Here is a 16,467-nt window from a genome sequence, read left to right as displayed (position 1 = left end):
GTCAAGAATTGAACAATGGTATCTATTTCATGTACTGTAATTTATAAGTTAATAATTGAGTTCATTGATAGATCACCTTTTCTTTGTATACTGTTATCAGAAAGTATGTTCTTTGATGGGGACTAATTGAACCGCTAATGATAACTTTCCTCTATTGTTATTGAAAAGTTAATAATGACATTGCTTTACTTTTATTCATGCGTTCTGACTCAACAAGCCTATCTCCTTTGGTGGGGGACAAACCAGTGAACTGAGTCTCCCCCAAATTGAGATCAATCAAATAAGTGGAGTTTCCCATTCTTCATTGAGTTGTCCAATCCTGATCATAGGAAATTGGTCATCAGGTAAAGGTGCTTTTCCCATCATAAGCTCTTTAGAAACTTGATGCATGGTTGGCCGAAATTGTGGACTTTGACTCAAGCACTCAAGTGCCCACTTCGTGATCCACATGATTTCCCCAACAATTGAGTTCTTAGGATAAGGAGGTCTATGATCTATGACATCAACCAATAACAAATTGTATGTTATTGATGCTGTTGATGGTGACAACAATGAGTTGATCAAATCTCCTGGATGCTTTCCTATGAGGATCTCCAAACAAAGAACTCCAAAGCTATATACATCACATTTCTCTGTCACTTCCATAGTCTGAGCTAGCTCTACATTAATAATTCAAGTTTAAAGTCATAATACAAAAGTGCAGTAATAAACTGAGATAATTTAAAAAGTACAAATAAAAGGTAAAAATAATGGACTTACCTGGAGCCCCATAACCATAGGTGACTGCAAGTGTGGTCCAATTTGAATCTGGCTTTAAAAACTTAGCAGTCCCAAAGTCAGAGACATGAGCTTCATATTCTGAGTCCAACAGAATGTTCTTGCTTGATATGTCGCGATGAACCATAGGGGGTTTGCAATCATGATGCATGTATGACAAAGCATTAGCAACTCCTTTAACCACATTCACCCTCTTCATCCAATCAAATGCACTTGCTTTTGCTTCATTGCCAAATACTTGATCCAAACTGCCACCTTCCAAGAATTCATAAACCAAAAAAGAGAACCGAGAATGCTGGCAGAATCCATATAGCTTTATGATGTTGCGGTGCCTCATTTCTGTCAATGCTTCAATCTCATTCTCAAAAGCTTTCAAATTGGACTTATCCTCTGCATCTGATTCAGTATGAAGTTTCTTCACAGCAACAACCATTCCTGAAGGCAACTCAGCCCTGTAAACGGATCCTTGCCCTCCAATTCCAATGAGATGTTTGTCATCAAAATTATTGGTAGCTTCAATGATAGTTTCAAACGCCATTTTCCCATCATGGCTCCATATGGAAAACTGTTCTTCTACTTGTTGCACTTCTTTAGCTGAGTTGTCTTTGTTTCTAGCACTTCTACAAAGAAAGTACAATGAAACAGCCGCCATACAAAGCACAAGTACTAGTACTCCAAATATAACAAGTAATACCAATAACATGACCTTGTGACTTTTACGGCTAGGACTGCTGCTTGGGCATGGCACCAAGCCAGTGATATTACCACACAAGCCTTTGTTATTTTTCAATGATTCAATCGTAGCATTCTGAAAGGCTCGGTTATTGTCTGGAAGTGGCCCTTCTAACTGGTTGTATGATATGTTGACAGAAATCAAGCTTGACATACCATTAAAACTTGATGGAATGGTGCCAGAAAGATTGTTGTGAGAGAGGTTCAACAATTTCAATTGTTTCAACTCTCCAAGCACTATTGGTATTTGTCCATGCAACATATTCCCACTAAGATCAAGAGAATACAGAGGCTGCGACGACCGGAAGTCAGAGGGGATGCTTCCCTGTAGTTTGTTGTTGCTCAAGTTTAATTCCAACAAGTTGGGTAACTGCACAACTTGTCTTGGTATATTGCCACTCAACTCATTTCCTCCAAGGTGCAAGATTTGAAGATCATGCAATAGTCCTATTTCTGCTGGAATATTTCCTGAGAAATGGTTGTCACTGATCTTGAATTCAAGCAGGCTTTTCATATTTCCCAATTCTCTTGGAATCTTTCCAGTTAATTGGTTGGAGAAAAGGTGAAGTCTTCCCAAGTTGGTAAGTTCACCAATTTCTGATGGTATGCCACCAGAAATGTTATTGTTGGATATTATCAAGTTTTCAAGATTCTGGCACTTCCCCCAATCTGGCGAAATTTGGCCATATAATTTATTGTCACTCAGGTCAATGAATTTCAAATTAGGATAAATGCCAAAGTCTTGTGTTATGTCTCCTTCCAAATGGTTATACTCTAACCTTATTCTAGCAAGATTAGAGCAGTTCTTCAAGCTACTTGGAATTGGACCACTAAAATGATTGTTACCAGCCATCAAGTATCCTAATGAACGACCTAAGCAAATTTGAGGTGGCAAGTGGCCGGATAGATCATTTTCTTCTACCAAAAAGTAAACCATGTTGGTAAGGTTATTGATAACTTGTGGAATGCTACCACTGAGTTTGTTGGCAGACAATTCTAAAGAGAATAGGCTTTTCAACTTTCCAACTGTGTCAGGAATAGCTCCTGATAGATTGTTTCCTTGAAGAGCAAGGGTGATCAAATTGATCAAATTACCAATGGAGCTAGGAATTTCGCCAGAAAAATTATTGTGGCGAAGAAATATCCAGGTGAGCTTTGTCATGTTTCCAATTGTGGAAGGAATGGATCCTGAAAAATGGTTCTTCTCAATTTCAAGTAACTCCAGGTTGACCAAGTTTTCTATTGAAGCAGGGATTGATCCAGAAAGTTGGTTATTATAAAGGTTTAGCCATGACAAGGTAGACATGTTCCACATGGAAGCTGGGATTGGCCCAAACAAGGTGTTATTAGCAAGGTAAAGCCTATTTAAACTGCTCATGTTAGCAATTGTTGAAGGGATAGTACCAGAGAGAGTGTTTCTTGATAATTCAAGATACTCAAGCTTTGTTAACATTCCAATTTCTTGGGGAATGGAGCCAGAGATTTGATTGTTTCCAATCCCAAGAAACACAAGTTTGTTTAGTTTACCAATCTCAGGTGGAATCTGGCCTGACAGATTGTGATTGTCAGATAAATCTAGAAATGATAAGTTGGCCAAATTCGAAATGGAACCCGGGATTGATCCACTTAGATGGCACAAAGAAAGATCAAGACTCTGTAAACTGCTCAATGTCCACAACTCTTTAGGGATAGAACCATCAAAAAGATTTGAAGACATGTTCAAGCTGTTAACTTTGGACATGTTAGCAATTTGTGGTGGAATGGTTCCATTGAACAAGTTGTTGTAGATGTTTATGGAAATGAGGTTGGGGAATGAAGAGAAACTAAGACTGTGAAGTGTACCTTTGAGTCCAAAGTTTTCAAGATTGATGGTTGAGATTGACTTTGATTTGTCACATTGAATTCCTTTCCATCTGCATGGACTTGTGCCGTTGTTCCAAGATGATAACATAACTTGGCTTTGCTTCTCAAGTGTGGCCTTCCACTTTAAGAGTGCATCTGCTTCAATGTTTTGATCAGCTGAAGAGAGTTTTAGAATAAGGACACAAAGGAATGTTAAGACAATAGTAGTATTTTGGAACATTATTGGTGGCATGGTTCAAGACAATTAATCAGAGTTGTTGGTGAACATCCTATGTTGTTGTAAGTAATTATATAAATGAATGATGTGGTAGTGATAGATAATGATGCATGATATGAAAAAACTTGTGTGGATATGAATGAGTGATGCAAATTATTAGAGGAAAGTTAGTCGAGTAGCACGAGTACTAGGGATAGCGTAGGAGACATGAATATACTTTTGAAAGTTTTGCACAAAGGCAATTCATACTTTGAAAGTTCTGCACAAAGGCAATTCACACGTAATTATGTCTTCTTTGAATAAATTGATAAATAAATCTCTAAAAATTTATATTTTTAATAAATTAATTTAAAAAAAAATACTAATAAAATTTTTTAGTATAATAAATATAGATTAATTAGTTTAAATTAAATTTTTTTATTCTAATTATAAAGACTAATTTAAAGATAGTATATCCATATCTGTTATTTTAAAAAATTTTATTGATATCTTTTTTAGAGACTAATCTATCTAAAGTATAAATTTTTTGAAATTTATTTGTTATTTTACTTTTTTTTTTTATAAATTATGTATGTATTTATATATAAATAAAAATTTAAATTTTAATGTTTTAGTAAATATATTCTGATAACTTTTAATGAAAATGAACTCAAAACATAACGTTTAAATAACTGAAGCAATTATCATTAACTCGTCGTTAACAATCCTTGTGATATATTATATTTCAATTAATCCACATGTTTCACAAGTTGCATTACCTTTTAGTGAAGAAAAATCTGCCTAGATTTTAGCATGGGACGATATAGCGTCCCTTTCACATAAGAAAGTCACATTTATTCAGTGATTGGCCATGGGAGAGAGCAGAGAGAGAAAATTTATATAGAGCAGACTTAGAGCTGGAATAAAATGTGAAAGAGGAATAATATATTTGTTTATGGAAAATATTATTATTTTTTAATAATCATCCTTTATTATTATTTTTTAATAATCATCCTTTAATCAGTTTTAAAATTTAATTTATTAATTATAATATTTTTTAATAAATTTATATTCTAAATTTATAAAAAAAATAAAACACATTATGTAATTTTTTTTTACCAATTGAGATTGTTATATTTTTTTTCTCCTCATTCGAAAGAGGGGATACTTTTTAAATTTTAATTTAGAATATCTTAAATCTTTTTTTATCATCATCACGACCACGATTTAACATTTATATTTTTGAGACTCGGCTCTTCTGCTTTATTAGTGTCTGTTTAAATTTATTTCGATATTTATTAACATGAACAAAATTAGCATCTAAAAATTTGCACCAAAATCTCAAAAACACAAACACTCTTAAAATTAATATGAACAATATAAACACATTTAAAATTTGATATTAGCACATCTAAATTATATTATTATTATTACAAATTTTAAATCATTAATAGAGTAGTAAAAAAAAATTCTCAACACAAACACATCCAAAAAAAGAAAAAAATACCATTGATAAAAAATAATTTCTTTTTCATTTGTCCATTTTTTGCTTTCAAAAAAGAGGTTTTTTGTTATTTTTTAATGAGAAACTATAATCATTTAAAACGTGTTTGAAATATGATTTCGTTTTGGATGTGTTCATAATTTATTTTATATGCAATTTTACTATTATTTTGGATAGGATTTTTTATTTTAATAAATAAAATAAATATAATATTTACGAAAATAAATATTTTTTAGAGAATTTACCGATTTAAATTCCCTTGTCATATCTCGTTTACAGTGTAAACGATATGTGTAAACGAGATATGGGCCGTTTGCGCCTATATATAGAAGTCGTTTACAACTGACTTCCGGACCCCAGTTTGACTTTGTCAACATCTTTTTCTCCTCTTTTAACCCTTTTTGACTATACCTTTGACCCAAACGGTGATGGCGCGCCAAGTGGAGAATGACGAGGACATAAACAGACTGAACGAGACGACACATTACGCTGGAATCGGGTGAGGTGGAGGCAGCACATGCCGCGGCACAGCCCCTGCAAATGTCTCCGGCACAAACTCATCCTCATCGCCACCATCGGAAGACTCACTGTCTCCACTGTCTGCCACGTAATCCTCGTCCGACTCCTCCTCACCCTCCTCTGCCTCATGCTCCGGAATCGCGACATGAATGGACTGTGATGCGAGAGGTCGGTCGTCCTGCACATAGGAGTCGTGTGCAGAACCCCCACTACCACCGTGACCCACCTCGGCGGACAGCTCTATTACCTGTTCACACATGATCCTCCCATGAATGTCGAACATCAGTCGCATACGCTGAGTGCGAAACAATATCGGATCCTGACATTCAAATGTCACCCCATTGTCGTCATTTCTCATACGACAATTCGGATAAAGAAGCACAATTATGAATGGATTGTTATTGGCCATTCAGCTTTGTTTTTGAGACAAAGAGAAGACAGAGAAAGAATATAAAATGTGTGTGAAGAATACCAAGAGTTACACATCCTTTTATAGATGCAAAATATTTGTCTTATATATATATCTCGTTTACAGTGTAAACGAGATATACACGTGTCAGCCTTACTAGTCAAATCTCATTTACAGTGTAAACGAGATATGGCAAGGAAATTTAAATCGGTAAATTCTCTAAAAATATTTATTTTGGTAAATATTATATTTATTTTATTTATTAAAATAAAAAATCCATTTTGGATATGTTGTAGATCTTTGATGTAGTATTTTAAATGTGTTTAAGACACATCTAAAATAACAAATAACAAATATAATACTTTCAAAATACATCAAAAACTCATAAATCTTGTAAGAAAATGTACACAAATACAAATACATCCACAATTAAATAAATAACATGAATAAATTTAAAATTAGATATTAACACATCTAAATTATATTAATATTACAAAATTTAAATTAATAGAAGAATAGTGAAAATTTTTTTTAACACAAATACCTCCGAAAAAAAAAAACCACAGATGAAAAAACAACTTCTTTTTCATTTATTTTTTTGTTAGAAAAAAAGAGGTTTTTTTTTTAATGAAACACTAAAATCGTTTAAAATGTATTTTGAAATATAGTTTCGTTTTGGATGTGTTCATAATTCATTTGTGTGCAATTTTACTGTTTTAATTTGAATGTGTTGTAGTCTTGTAGATATTTGATGTATAGTATCTTAAATGTGTTCAAGATACATTTAAAATAACAAATAACAAATATAATACTTTTAAAACACATTCAAAATTCATCTTTTGTTCACACAAATTTTGTACCAAAATGTACAGAAACATAAATACATCCACAATTAAATAAACAATATAAACATATTTAAAATTAGGTATTAACACATCTAAATTACATAAATATTACAAATTTCATATCATACAGAATAGCGCAAAAAAAAATTATTAACACAAATACATTCAAATAAAATACCAAAGATACATCCAAAATTATGGATAGATTAAAAAAATAGAATCTTTTACAATATCAGAAAAAAAGTACGTTGCTGAGATAGAGAGCCGTGGTGAAAAGACACAGAGGAGGCGGGAAAAAAAAAGAACGTGTTGCTAAGACTCGTTTTCGGTATTAATGAAACTGACGGAAGAGCGTGATGAAGATGAGGAATACACAGACAGAGGAGCGCGGCTCGGCGATAGAGGATGAGCTCGGTGCGGCAATAGAGGAGGAGTTTGACAACGGAGACGGAGTGTGAAGCACTGCAGGTCTAAATTTTATGGGAAGTAAAAGGTTTTACTGGGGTGAAGCTTATTTTGAGATATTTAAAGGTTTATTTTAGGATATGTTAATATTTATCAGATTTAAAACTGATTTGAAGATTTAAAATTGAATTTTCTGATTTTTATTTTACTTAGACTGTTTTTTAAATTTGTATTTTAAATTAAAAAATATTAAATCTATTTGTATGTATTGTTTTATTATTTTTTTAAATTAATATAATAAAAGACTAACTAAAAGAATAGTTTAAAAAATACCTAGTTTATTGTAATTTATTATAGAAAAATAAAAAAATCACATATTTCATTCAATAATACCGTTTTCAAAAAATTCTTGTTATATAATTTTAGTCTTTAATAATTCTAATTATTAATTTAATTTTTAAATTTTTATTTTCAGACAAATCAATGTAAAATTTAAAAATGATTTAGTAATTAAAATTATTTGAAAACTATGAAAATTTGGAATATTATTCTACTTCAATACATGTATAAGTACATAAAGGTTATTATAATAAAGATAAGGTCAAATAAATTTTCTTAAAAGAAAAAATGAGAAAATTTTTGCCGTATGTGGCCCATCTAGACACGGCCAACTCCTTATTTCTTTTCTCATTGTTTTTTAATTTTTTTTCCTTTTGCTTTAGTCTCTGTATATACAACTTTTCTCTTTTGTTTTTATCGTTTCTTCGTTTTGGTATAGGTTTTGTTGTTTTTGAGGTTTGGTAGTAGCTAGGGACACCAATGTTTTTTTTTTCTTTTTTTTTTTTCTCATTCAGATATCGCTGTTCATTTTTCATGATGCAAAAAAGAAAGACATATTAGGCTTTATTGAAAAAGACATTTTTAAACATTTCTAATAATTATTTTTTATGTAAAATAATTTTCAACATTTTTTGACAATTGAACTTTACTAAAATCATTATTTTAAATAACAGTAAGAGACTTTTTTTTTTCTTGTAAATAGTGTCCTTTTTTAAATTCTAAAAAAAATATTATAAAATTATTAAATTTATTATTTTTTATTTTATATTTTTAAATATTAATAATTAATTAATAATAAAAAATAATAAATTCTAACGAGTCTTAATATTCTCCATTATAAAATACACACCATCAAACTTTTATATTAGTCACATTTGGGTTAAATAAAGTGTTTATTCATGTTCGATTATCACTTTATGATCTTAGGCTTTATAAAAATTTTCTTGTATGTAGCGACAAGAAAAGTAAATTTTCAAACATTAATAATATATATCAAAATTAAAATTCAAAGAGAAAACTTTTTTTCCAAATCTATCACAGTCGTAAAAGAGTTCCAACAAACAATGATGGAACTATTCTTTCAAGAAAAAAACAAAAAAGGATACTTATGGAATTCCCTTACCAACCATTAATTAAATCAAAGTATTATTGTATTTTATTTAAAAGGTATCTTTTGTCAAAATAAGTAATTAAACTAATGAAACGTTCAATTCAAAATATAATATTATTTATATAATAAAAAGATTGGAAAAGTAAATTAAAGTGGTAGACCGATAGAGTAAACTTTTTTAAAGATTGAAAAACAAAAAAGAAAAAGTCGAGAATATGGCTCCTCACATCTCAAAAGCAACGTTGCATTGTGTTAAGCACTACTTCCCCAAGATGAGTGAAAAAATTTGTGTTAAAAGTGTTTGTTAAGCATCCATGGGGTATTTATCCTATAGAAAGCAATTTACGTAACATAACTCTCACGGATAAGTGGACAACCTGTCACATAATTCTTCATGTTATTTTTTAAGGATTGTGTCATGGATAATTTCAAGTTTCACATTACATGTTATATAGACTTTAATTTTTTAGATATGTGAGATGCTAAACTTGTATAGTGTAAAAACCTTTTGCCATGGTGACCAAGGGAAGATAAATTAGAGTTTTCAAGTGTGTGTGATTAGCTTCTTGACTTGAAGAAGTTAAAGATGCTAGTCTCATCCAAAAATAATAAATAAATAAATAAGAAAGAAAAAAGAAAAGAAAAGAATAAATGTTTCGGCCACAAAGCCCTTGTATATATATGCAGCATGGTAGCTAGCTAGATATGCGTGGCAATCAATTCTTCGGAAACTGAACCATGAACAATTGTAATCTTTACCTTCGAATTGTTGTTTCATCATTTCTTCTTTCTTCTTTCTTGCTGGAAGCTGTCCATGGAAGTAAGAGGGTAAAATCCTTATGCTTAGCTTGTTTGTTATCATTTATATGTTGATGATGAGATTTCCACTTTGAAATTATTGTTTACATTCACATACAGTGTTACATTGTATACATGGGAGCACATTCTCATGGCTCAAGCCCTACCTCTTTTGATATGGAAGCTGCCACAAATTCTCACTTTGATTTACTAGCTTCAGTTTTGGGAAGGTATCGAAATAAATTAAAGCATGCATGGCTTATATTTTCTATATATTAAAAGCTATATATAGCATTAAATAAAAAAAGAATATTGTTTGGACATACAGCAATGAGAAAGCGAAAGAAGTCATGATATACTCATACAATAAGCACATCAATGGGTTCTCCGCGCTGCTTGAAGAGGAAGAAGCAGCAGTAATTGCCAGTGAGATCGATCATCAAGTGTTTTTGTCATTAAGTAATTAATATAATTGCACGGTCACTGTCAACAAATAATATTTGCTTGTTGCTGTCATACAGTAAAACCAAATGTAGTGTCAGTGTTCTTGAGCAAGGAACACAAACTTCACACAACAAGGTCGTGGGAATTTCTTGGACTTCGCAGAAATGCTAAGAACACTGCATGGCAAAAGGGTAGATTTGGTGAAAATACAATCATCGCCAACATTGACACTGGTACATGCTTATAATTAACTACTATTATCCATTATTTACGTATGCACATTATTGTAATTTAATGATGGGTAGATCGTTACTAGGTAGGTACGAAACGAAAGGAGAATAATCTAAATTCCATTAGCTTTTCAGAGCAACATTGTTTACCGATGATAATTACCAAATTAAACTTCTCCAATATATGAAACTTTAAAAGTGGATTGATGTGGTCAGATAACATATAAAAATTACGGTTTTGCATAGTGATTTTTATAAATAATGTGAACAATAATTTTAAAATTGATCTAATAAAATAAAAAGATATTCTACTTCTAAATTATTTTTTAAATTTTTATATTAAAATAATCATTTGTATACCTAGTGAATTAAACATCCAGTCATTGTTAACTGTGTATAAGTAAATCAAATCAAAAGAAATAATCATATTAAAAATAATGAACATAATCATCTGCATACCTATTGAATTGAACATTCGACATATCCATTATTCACATGGTTTAATATTCTCATTATCTATCTATACTTTTTCGTCTTCTTGTCTTTGTTTCAACTTTTAAGTACTTAATGCTATCTTCACCTTGTTATTAGCTAGTAAAGCAAAATGAAAATGATATGTGGTTATTTTGTAAATATGTCTTTCTTTTAAATTTTTTATGGTACAAAGATAAATATAATTTTTTATTTTCTTCATTCACTTTTAATAAAAAAAAATATACATAAAAATAATATATAAAAAACTATCAATTAATTATATTCTAAATTTATTCTTAAAAATGACTCACCCACAAAAGCCGTGGGTACGCTTATAGCTATAGTAATTTTTAATATAATAAAATATATTAGGAGATTAATATTTTTCAATATTTTTAGTTAATATTTTATTTTTATACTATTAAAATTTGAAATTTAAAATTTAATATTTAAAATTAAGTATAAAAATTTTTATTAACCATCTAAATAAAAATAATAAATTTTATTGTTTATCTAACATTCTTCTATAATAAATGTTATCATATTAAAAAAGCGAGATTCGCTTAGAATAATGTATATTATTGGGTCAATCATGTAGAAAGCTGAGTGGACAAACATTTTTTCTTTAACAAATGTAAAAGAAACAAAACGAGAAAAAAGTGTCCTTTTATTGGCACAAAAATAAAAGATATCATCATGAGGCTGCCCATGTATGAGCAGCAAAATACCAAAATCTAATAGCCAGATTCTCTCTGTATTATTGCGTCTTAGATTTTAATTTAAGAATAATCAACTGTGGATACTCCAAGGACATGTGAAAACATGAAGATCATATTATGTATGATTAGATAAATTAACATATTTGCCTGAATATGTGATTTTCATGTGAAAACGGGAACGTAGAAGTATCCATTATAATTAATATATCAAAATTCTAATAATATGGGTTAACTGTGTAGGGGTATGGCCGGAATCGAGAAGCTTCAGTGACAAAGGATATGGCTCTGTCCCCTCAAAATGGCGTGGGGGTAATGTTTGTCAAATAGACAGCCTCCCTGGCTCTAGAAAAACTCCTTGCAACAGGTTAACAATTAACTTATTTTTGGTTAAGCTAAGCTAATTAACACTAATAAATACATATATCTATACATCTTTCTTCTTTAATAAATTTTTTATTATTTAAAAAAAAATAACTTGGGTTAAAGTGATAATTTTAAAATCTAATTGTCTTGTAATAAAACTTATTAACAAATTTATTTATCTAATATATATATTAAAAAATTGATTAAAAGTGATGGAATGATGAATATATCCAATAAAAATAATTTTAGAAAAATTTCAAAAAATAAAAAATTATTAAAATAAAAATATGCCATTTAAAACCTTTTGAATAATAATAACAAATACACAGGAAGCTTATTGGAGCAAGATACTTCAGCAATGCTTATGAAGCGAGTGTTGGGGAGCTGAACCCAAAGTTGCATACAGCGCGTGATTTCGAAGGCCACGGTACCCACACTCTATCAACCGCCGGTGGTAATTTCGTGCCCGGTGCACACATATTTGCGGTTGGAAACGGCACTGCAAAGGGAGGATCCCCAAGAGCAAGAGTTGCAGCTTATAAGGTTTGTTGGTCCATTACCGATCCTGCCAGTTGCCATGAAGCTGATGTCCTGGCAGCAATAGACCAAGCCATAGCCGACGGCGTCGATATCATCTCCCTCTCCGCCGGCGGCCGCCAAGTTGTCAGCCCAGAAGATATATTCACTGATGCTGTCTCCCTTGGAGCCTTCCATGCGATTTCTGCCAATATTTTGTTAGTTGCTTCTGCTGGGAATGATGGCCCAACTCCTGCAACTGTTGTCAATGGAGCTCCATGGATATTCACCGTTGCTGCTAGCACCCTCGATAGAGATTTCAGCAGTACCATTACCCTTGATAACGGTCAACAAATCACGGTATGTTATTACAAATTCCACTCCTTGAACTAACTTTTAGGGCCAGTTGAGTTTCAATCTCAAGACGATTGATTCATTTATGGTAAAATCTGAGGTGCAGATATCTCTGTATAATTGATAGATAAAAATTATTAGATAATAATTTAATAAATATGTCAAATTATTTAACCATTCTCAATTATCAACTTTACACAAAAAGTCGAAGACAACCGTTTTCATCTTAATTAATACATGTTTTTCTTGAATTTTTTAAAAACTGATATTAAGTAACTAACTATTATTAGACATTTCTTCTTTTTTAGGGAGGGAGTCTTTCTGTAACGTTACAATCTAACCAAGCCTTTTCTTTGATCTCTTCTACCGATGCTAAACATGCCAATGCCACAATTCGAGATGCGTAAGTACAAAGTGAACCTGAACCGCATCGTACATAACACCAATAATATAATATAATTTGCTCTAAGATGTTTAATTTGTTGTTCAGTCAACTTTGTAAGGCAGGAACACTTGACCCTGCAAAAGTTAAAGGCAAAGTGGTGAATTGCCAAAGAGAAGGGAATATAAAATCCGTTGGTGAGGGTTTGGAAGCTTATTCCGCAGGTGCAATGGGAATGTTGTTGCAAAATCAAAAGAAACAGGGGAAAACACTTACCAATGAGGCTCATATGTTGACTACTGTGGACTATGCACCACCACCTCCATCTCCGCCTACTTCTTCTCAACCACTACGCAAGCCCAATTATGATCTCATAACTGCTACGTAATTGTTAAATTATACTCATCCCATTTAATTAAATTTCTGTAATTAAGATTAACATCATGAAAGAAGCTAAGATCTGTTGGGATATATACATTGCAGAGCTCTAAGCCCGCCCCTGCCCCCGCCCACCACAGTAAGGCTCTCCCAAGCCAAAACAGTGATTGGAAGGAAGCCAGCTCCAGTTATGGCTTCCTACTCATCTAGAGGACCCAATAAGATTCAACCATCAATACTCAAGGTATATACAAGTATATAAAAATATCATATACATAAAAAATCAATTACTAAATCAGTTACTATACATCTAGCCTGATGTGACTGCACCTGGAGTAAACATACTTGCTGCCTATTCACTCTTCGCAAGTGCCTCTGGCCTCTTAGTGGATACTCGTCGTGGCTTTCAATTTAATGTGCTGCAAGGAACTTCTATGTCTTGCCCTCATGTTTCTGGTATTGCTGCACTTGTCAAAACTCTTCATCCTAATTGGAGTCCCGCAGCCATTAAATCCGCAATCATGACTACTGGTACCCAATATATCTATTCTGCACTTATCTTTCTCAAAGGCTTGTGCATGTAATATTTTCACAAGATTTTTTTATCTTCTTTCAGCAACCACACTTGACAACACGAACAAGCCAATTCAAGATGCGTTTGACAATGAGTTAGCAACTCCTTTTGCTTATGGCTCAGGACATGTGCAACCTAACCTTGCAGTTGACCCTGGACTTGTTTATGATCTACACCTTAACGATTATTTGAACTTCTTATGTGCTTCAGGATACGACCAACAAGCTGTTTCAGCACTTAATTTCAACAACACTTTTGTTTGTAAAGGAACTCACAGTATAAATGACTTAAACTACCCTTCAATCACATTGCCAGATCTTAAATTGAGTGCGGTAACGGTTACTCGTACACTCACCAATGTGGGGCCCTCTGGAACATACAATGCAAGTGCCAAATTGGATGGATACAAAATTAATGTTGTTCCCAGTTCCTTAACTTTTACAAAGATTAATGAAAAGAAGACATATAAGGTGATTGTGCAGGCATCAAGTGTGAGTCAACTTTATAAATATCAATTTGGTGAAGTGATTTGGACAGATGGAAAGCATAGAGTTAGAAGTCCAATTGCAGTCCAACGCCGCAAGTGAACAAATCTTCTTAGAATTGGGTGTGCTTTTGTAATGATAATAATAATGGCTGCGTTGGAACACATCATTACTACTTCACCTTTCTTTGTTTAATTTGTGTGTTTTTTTTCTTTTACTTTTTCCCCCCTCTTAAATGGTGTGTAGGCAGCTGTGAAGGTCCTTAGCTTGTATTATATATACCTCATGTATGCTTTTTCTTAAAATATAAAAGCTAAGCTTAATTAAATTAATTTTCAATATCCATATTTGCTTCAAATTCATTATTCTGACCTGCTAACTAACAACCGTCGTGTGTCTCCATCCATATATAACAAATACTGGGCAGAGACACAGGAAAGTGAAAATTGTATTGTGTGTATTCTTCTTATTACTATTCTGTCTTGTTACAATATATATACAAGAGTTATCCATCAACTATTGAAGAATGGAAAATAAGATGTGATGAAAATAAGTGGCAAGAAATAAAACATGGAGGAAGAATGCTGCTTATTTTGTGTGGGCCTGATATCATATGATATTTCTTGGGCCAATGGAGTGGTTGGTTCAATACTTCATTTAACATCCTCCAAGCATGACCAAAAAGAAAAAAAAACATCCTCCAATGAACTTCTAGGTCTATTCCTCATGCCTCTGGGCTCTGGCTGTATAGTTAGACTTCTAGGGTCCATCATCTATTAAATCAGCTATCATCATTCCAATTTTATCCGATGACCCGAAGGGACAAAACATTTTTATATTTATGGTTTAGGCCTTGCAATAGAACCATGACTAGTTGTTTATGATCTACAGCATAATGATTACCTCAACTTCTGTGTCCCTCTAAAGTCTAAATACAACCACCAACGCATTTTAACAGAACTTTCATTCGTGAAGCCTTGAACTAACCTTCGATCACGTTGCCGAATCTTAAGTTACTAGCTCGTATACTCACCAATGTAACTGCCAGATTAGATGGATACAAAACTACTTTTGTGTCCAACTCCTTAATAACTTTCTAAAAGATTAATGAAAAGAAGAAATTTCTATTTGCTATACAAATTTCAAGTGTGCTTAAGCTTTGCAAATATCAATTTGGGGGATTCTCGTATACAAATGGAAAACGCAGAGTTATTCAAACGAAGGTGAAAAAGTCTTCTGAATTTGCATTCTGAGTTATATTATGGCAGCAATTATAAGTAAGCAAATATATCAAGTAAAACAACAATAAGAGATTTAAATTTCAAAGTGGTCTCTGAGATTCACAAAATGCACCGATTTAGTCCCTGACTTTCCAATTGCTAGGGGTAAGCACGGATCGGTTTGGTTCGAGTTTATGGTAAAATTAGAACTGAACCGATTAAAATGTAATTGGTTCGGTTTGGTTCGGATTTGCATTTTTTTGTACATGTACTCGAACCAAACCAAACCGATTAAGAACGGATTGGTTCGGTTCGGGTAATTGGGTATCCGATGACTTTGAAATTCATAAAAAAAAAAAACCAAATTTTTATCTTAAAAATTCAACAAGTACAATAAACATGTAACATCAATAGAAATAATCCAAACATGTTAAACACCAAATACATTAAAAACTAAACTCATTAAAATCCAAACATATTAATAATGAATAATCATTGTCTAATGGAAAAACTATATATATTTTTTATTTTTTTATTTAATTAATATATGATCGGGTTCGCGGGTTGGTTCGGGTTCCACACTCCCAAAACCGATACCCGAACCAATCGCTAACAAAAGCCATCGGTTTGGTTCGGGTTGGACCCGATTACCCGTTGGTTTCAAAACCAATTTAATTGGTTCGGTTCAGGTTCGGACGGGTAATCGGGTACCCACTACCCGTGCTCACCCCTATCAATTGCACTAATTAAGTCCTCCAAATTGGAAAAATGTATTAACGTGGTCCCCCGCATATTTTCCGGTCATATTCTTTGCTGGCGGTAGTGACATG

General features: G+C 32.3%; 2 protein-coding genes across 2 annotated transcripts; one reads left to right on the top strand and one right to left on the bottom strand.

The window, feature by feature from the left end:
- Positions 1 to 126: 126 nt before the first annotated feature.
- LOC107635236 (uncharacterized) lies at positions 127 to 3,725 on the bottom strand. The gene is made up of 2 exons (XM_016338641.3): positions 760 to 3,725; positions 127 to 659 (listed from the first exon to the last, which is right to left on the bottom strand). The coding sequence occupies exons 1-2, from the start codon at positions 3,602 to 3,604 to the stop codon at positions 277 to 279; spliced, it is 3,228 nt and encodes a 1,075-aa protein (XP_016194127.1). The 5' UTR covers positions 3,605 to 3,725; the 3' UTR covers positions 127 to 276.
- A 5,654-nt stretch (positions 3,726 to 9,379) lies between these two features.
- On the top strand, positions 9,380 to 14,745 carry LOC107635238 (subtilisin-like protease Glyma18g48580). Its single transcript, XM_016338645.3, has 11 exons — positions 9,380 to 9,528; positions 9,619 to 9,728; positions 9,827 to 9,924; positions 10,020 to 10,175; positions 11,606 to 11,729; positions 12,058 to 12,604; positions 12,907 to 13,001; positions 13,089 to 13,364; positions 13,464 to 13,602; positions 13,673 to 13,889; positions 13,975 to 14,745. Exons 1-11 carry the CDS (start codon positions 9,439 to 9,441, stop codon positions 14,517 to 14,519), a joined length of 2,397 nt encoding a protein of 798 aa, XP_016194131.1. The 5' UTR covers positions 9,380 to 9,438; the 3' UTR covers positions 14,520 to 14,745.
- Positions 14,746 to 16,467: the final 1,722 nt, after the last annotated feature.

Source organism: Arachis ipaensis, chromosome B4 (assembly GCF_059453495.1).
Source record: "Arachis ipaensis isolate K30076 ecotype BB chromosome B4, ASM5945349v1, whole genome shotgun sequence".
Taxonomy (NCBI): Eukaryota; Viridiplantae; Streptophyta; class Magnoliopsida; order Fabales; family Fabaceae; genus Arachis; species Arachis ipaensis.
This window is presented reverse-complemented; position numbering and strand designations above follow the sequence as displayed.

What these genes read in the sequence shown, in the direction of transcription:
- LOC107635236 (XM_016338641.3), bottom strand. Translation starts at nt 3,604, where the DNA reads ATGCCACCAATAATGTTCCAAAATACTACTATTGTCTTAACATTCCTT. An exon ending in CTATGGTTATGGGGCTCCAG is followed by an intron (nt 660 to 759) that starts GTAAGTCCATTA and finishes TTATTAATGTAG; the next exon opens with AGCTAGCTCAGACTATGGAA.
- LOC107635238 (XM_016338645.3), top strand. Translation starts at nt 9,439, where the DNA reads ATGAACAATTGTAATCTTTACCTTCGAATTGTTGTTTCATCATTTCTT. An exon ending in TATGATCTCATAACTGCTAC is followed by an intron (nt 13,365 to 13,463) that starts GTAATTGTTAAA and finishes TATACATTGCAG; the next exon opens with AGCTCTAAGCCCGCCCCTGC. An exon ending in ATCCGCAATCATGACTACTG is followed by an intron (nt 13,890 to 13,974) that starts GTACCCAATATA and finishes ATCTTCTTTCAG; the next exon opens with CAACCACACTTGACAACACG.